Here is a 3,707-nt window from a genome sequence, read left to right as displayed (position 1 = left end):
CTCTGGCCCAGCTCACACCAGGACAGGGGTCTCCTCCCTCAGGGCTCCTGCTCCAGGGCTTCCCTGAGCTGGGAATGTCTCCCCTCCCACTGTTGGCTGTGACCACATCTCCTGGGTGCAGCCCTTGTCCAGATCCCCCCCTGCTCAGAGCCGACTAAGCTTTGTGTTTTCTGTGCTCAGGCCTCGGAGGAGCTGCTGAAAGAACACTACATCGCCCTTCGTGACCGTCCCTTCTACAGCCGGCTGGTGAAGTACATGAGCTCTGGGCCCGTGGTGGCCATGGTGAGTGCTGGCTGGGTTCTCCTGGACCAAGGAACAGAAAGTAAGTGCCAAGTGTAAGCAGCGTTGGCTCATGGTATGATGGAAACGAGGTGGCCTCTCTCTTCTAAGGGCCTCTTGAAGCCATACTGAACTGCCAGGGTAAGTTAAATCCACAGGCAGTTCTGCTTATTTTCCAAAATGACTTTATGAAGAGTATTGAGAGAGACCCTTTCCTGTCCCTCACCCAGGTGAATCGGGTGGGGAATTCAGAGGACATCTGCCATGACCTGCTGCTGATTCTTGTTTTGCTGTCACACAGGTCTGGCAGGGCCTGGATGTGGTCAAGACAGTTCGCACCATGATCGGGGAGACAAACCCAGCTGAATCCAGGCCTGGCACCATCCGAGGAGACTTCTGCCTTGAAGTCAGCAAGTGAGACCTTTGGCTTTTTGTTTTCTGCGTCGTTCTGTGTGTCCTGTCCAGGTGTTCCTGTGCAAGGCCTGCCCGAGCCCCGTGAGGCTGCATCTGCAGATGCTGTGCTCAGATGGGAGCTGTCTCCCTCTGAGCTTGCAGAGCAGCCCTGGCAGGAGGAGCTGAGCTCTGCATCCTGGGGTTGGCTTTGCCTGGCTTTGGATCTTTCCTGCCTCCTGAGGCCTCCTCTGTTGGAAGCAGGTGGGCTTTGCTTGTCTTTTGCTCTGAGGAATTGGGGCTGTCAGGCTGTGCAGAGAGGAGGAGCCCTCTCAGCCCTTTCCTGGGGGAGCAGGGCACCTGGAGAGCTGCTTCAGCCCCACCAGGCATCCAAGTCTGGCATGAAAGCCAAGCAGGAACTCAACATAGAATCATAGAATGGTTTGGGTTGGAAAGGACCTTAAAGCTCATCCAGTCCCAACCCCCCTGCCAGCAGCAGGGACACCTTCCACTAGACCAGGTTGCTCAAAGCCTCATCCAACCTGGCCACAAACACTTCCAGGGAGGAGCAGCCACAGCTTCTCTGGCCAACCTGGGACACTGTCTCACCACCCTCACAGTGAAGAACTTCTTCCTAATATCTCATCTAAACCTCCCCTCTTTCAGCTTAAACCCATTTCCCCTTGTTCTGTCACTAACTGCCCTTATGAAAAGTCCACGGGTGAAGATCCACTGGCTGTGGCCTCGAGTGGCTGCAGCATGGCTTGTGGTAGACACCACTTCTGTCGAACCCTCCTGGATTCGGTTTCTCTTCCATGGTGTCTGATCCCAAACCTGCTTTGTAGGAGCTACTTTGACAGAAGAAAGGGGGGAAATCTGGAGCCAAAACTTGAATTGCTGACCTAAAACCAAGGCAAAGCCCAGATCAACAACCACTTGCAAACAGCCTCCTGTGGCAAACAAATGGTTCCTTGTCACGGGAGGAAGGAGTGCTGGGAACTGGCAGCTCCTGCACATCCACGGCCTGAGCCATGTTCAGCTTCAGAGTAGATTTAAATTGGATATTAGGAAGAAATTCTTTGGTGTGAGGGTGGTGAGACAGTGTCCCAGGTTGGCCAGAGAAGCTGTGGCTGCTCCTCCCTGGAAGTGTTTAAGGCCAGGCTGGATGAGGCTTTGAGCAACCTGGTCTAGTGGAAGGTGTCCCTGCTGATGGCAGGGGGGTTGGGACTGGATGAGCTTGAAGGTCCCTCCCAACCCAAACCAGTCTGGGATTCTATAAGCACAACCAGCCCCTGAGCTGGAAGGAGGAGGGCTGTGTGGTGGGAAAGAACATTGTAGGATGTGACTGGCTCAGTTGGTTTAATTAAATTGGTCAAGGTGAGATTGTCCCAAGTGCCACTTCCCACTCCTGCCTTTCTCAGCTTAGTGCTGGCTGACCCCTTTCTTCTTCCCCACAGGAATGTGATCCACGGCAGTGACTCGGTGGAGAGTGCCCAGCAGGAGATCTCCCTCTGGTTCCGCCCCGAGGAGCTGACGTGCTGGGAGGACACAGCTGAGCACTGGATCTACGCATGAGGGGAGCAGCCCAAGGGAACTCTGTCTCCCTGACTGGCCATGGGGTGTTTCCATCCCTTGCACTGCAGCTGAGCTGTGGGTGGAGGTGTCCTGGGGGCTGCTCTGTGTGTGGAGTTCTGTGGTTCAGTTCCCTGCAAAAAAAGCAGCTTTCTTCTTTTTTTCTTCATTATTTAATTTTACTCCAATTATTAAATTGTTTTTTATGTCAACTTTTGACTCTCCTTACTGTCACCCTTCCAGTTCTCTCCCTCATCCCCTGGGGCAGGGGGACCGAGTATCTCTGTGGGTATTTAGTGCCCTGGCAGGTTAAACCGTGACAAAAACTAAAAGAATGGAAGGAGGAGAGTGAGGTGGGGAGGGATTTGTAGATTTGGGGCTCAGGAAGGACTAGGAAGACTATTTAGTTCTCTGCCATGTTTTTGGGGAGAGATCTCTTGCAGGCTCTAGGTAAGAATTACACTTATCATCAGAAAGAAATCGTGGGAGTGACTGTGGTCACCGAAAGTTTAAATAATGAGCTAAAAATACCACCAGGATTGCAAACCAGACCCACAAATCTGTGGGGTGACACCCGCACTGATGTGGGGACTGATTTCAGCTCAACCTGGGAACAGAAAAACTAAAGGAGGAATCCCTCTGTGTCCTGTTCCCCGAGAAGCTGAAATGAGCATTCGAAAGCAAATAGACCAGAATTTAGCCCAAGGAATTTTGTAAGTGTGTGTGTCACTATATAATACTCCTCTAATTCCTCTATTTTTTTTTTAAGATGAAGATGTGGATCCAGAATATTGTTTTTTGTAAGATTTGTGAGCAGTTCACCCACATGTAGAAATTCCACACCCAGTGGCACCTGATCTCTCTACCATACTTCTCCAAATACCACATGGGGTGAGATGTTTTCCTGTGACTCACAGGATCATGGAATGGTTTGGGTTGGAAGGGACCTTAAAGCTCATCCAGTTCCAACCCCCCTGCCAGCAGCAGGGACACCTTCCACTAGACCAGGTTGCTCAAAGCCTCATCCAACCTGGCCAAGAACACTTCCAGGGAGGAGCAGCCACAGCTTCTCTGGCCAACCTGGGACACTGTCTCACCACCCTCACAGTGAAGAACTTCTTCCTCACATCTAATCTAAATCTCCCCTCTTTCAGCTTAAAGCCATTTCCCCTTGTTCTGTCATTAACTGCCCTCATGAAAAGTCCCTCCCCACCTTCCTGGAGCCCCTTCAGGTACTGGGAGGTCGCTATAAGATCTCCCCGGAGCTTTCTCTTCTCCAGGCTGAACAGCCCCAACTCTCTCAGCCTGTCCTCACAGCAGAGCTGCTCCAGCACAATAATTAAATCCCTTTAATCAATTCGGTTAGAGGCTCCCGGGAGGGGCAGGATGGACGCAGCGTCCCGGAGGCAGCACTACTCGTGTCGGTGATTTTCACCGGGCACCACCGAGCTCTGCTCTGTCAGTGA

The 3,707-nt window shown here is 52.2% G+C and overlaps 1 protein-coding gene across 1 annotated transcript; it reads left to right on the top strand.

The window, feature by feature from the left end:
- Positions 1-148: 148 nt before the first annotated feature.
- On the top strand, positions 149-2,244 carry LOC104517995 (nucleoside diphosphate kinase 3; the record flags this gene model as incomplete). The annotated part of the gene is made up of 3 exons (XM_010166954.2): positions 149-282; positions 581-693; positions 2,127-2,244. Coding segments are annotated over 3 exons (365 nt in total), but the record flags the coding sequence as incomplete, so codon positions are not given.
- Positions 2,245-3,707: the final 1,463 nt, after the last annotated feature.

The sequence above is a fragment of the Antrostomus carolinensis genome, unplaced genomic scaffold (assembly GCF_000700745.2).
Source record: "Antrostomus carolinensis isolate BGI_N321 unplaced genomic scaffold, ASM70074v2 scaffold40644, whole genome shotgun sequence".
Taxonomy (NCBI): domain Eukaryota; kingdom Metazoa; phylum Chordata; class Aves; order Caprimulgiformes; family Caprimulgidae; genus Antrostomus; species Antrostomus carolinensis.
This window is presented reverse-complemented; position numbering and strand designations above follow the sequence as displayed.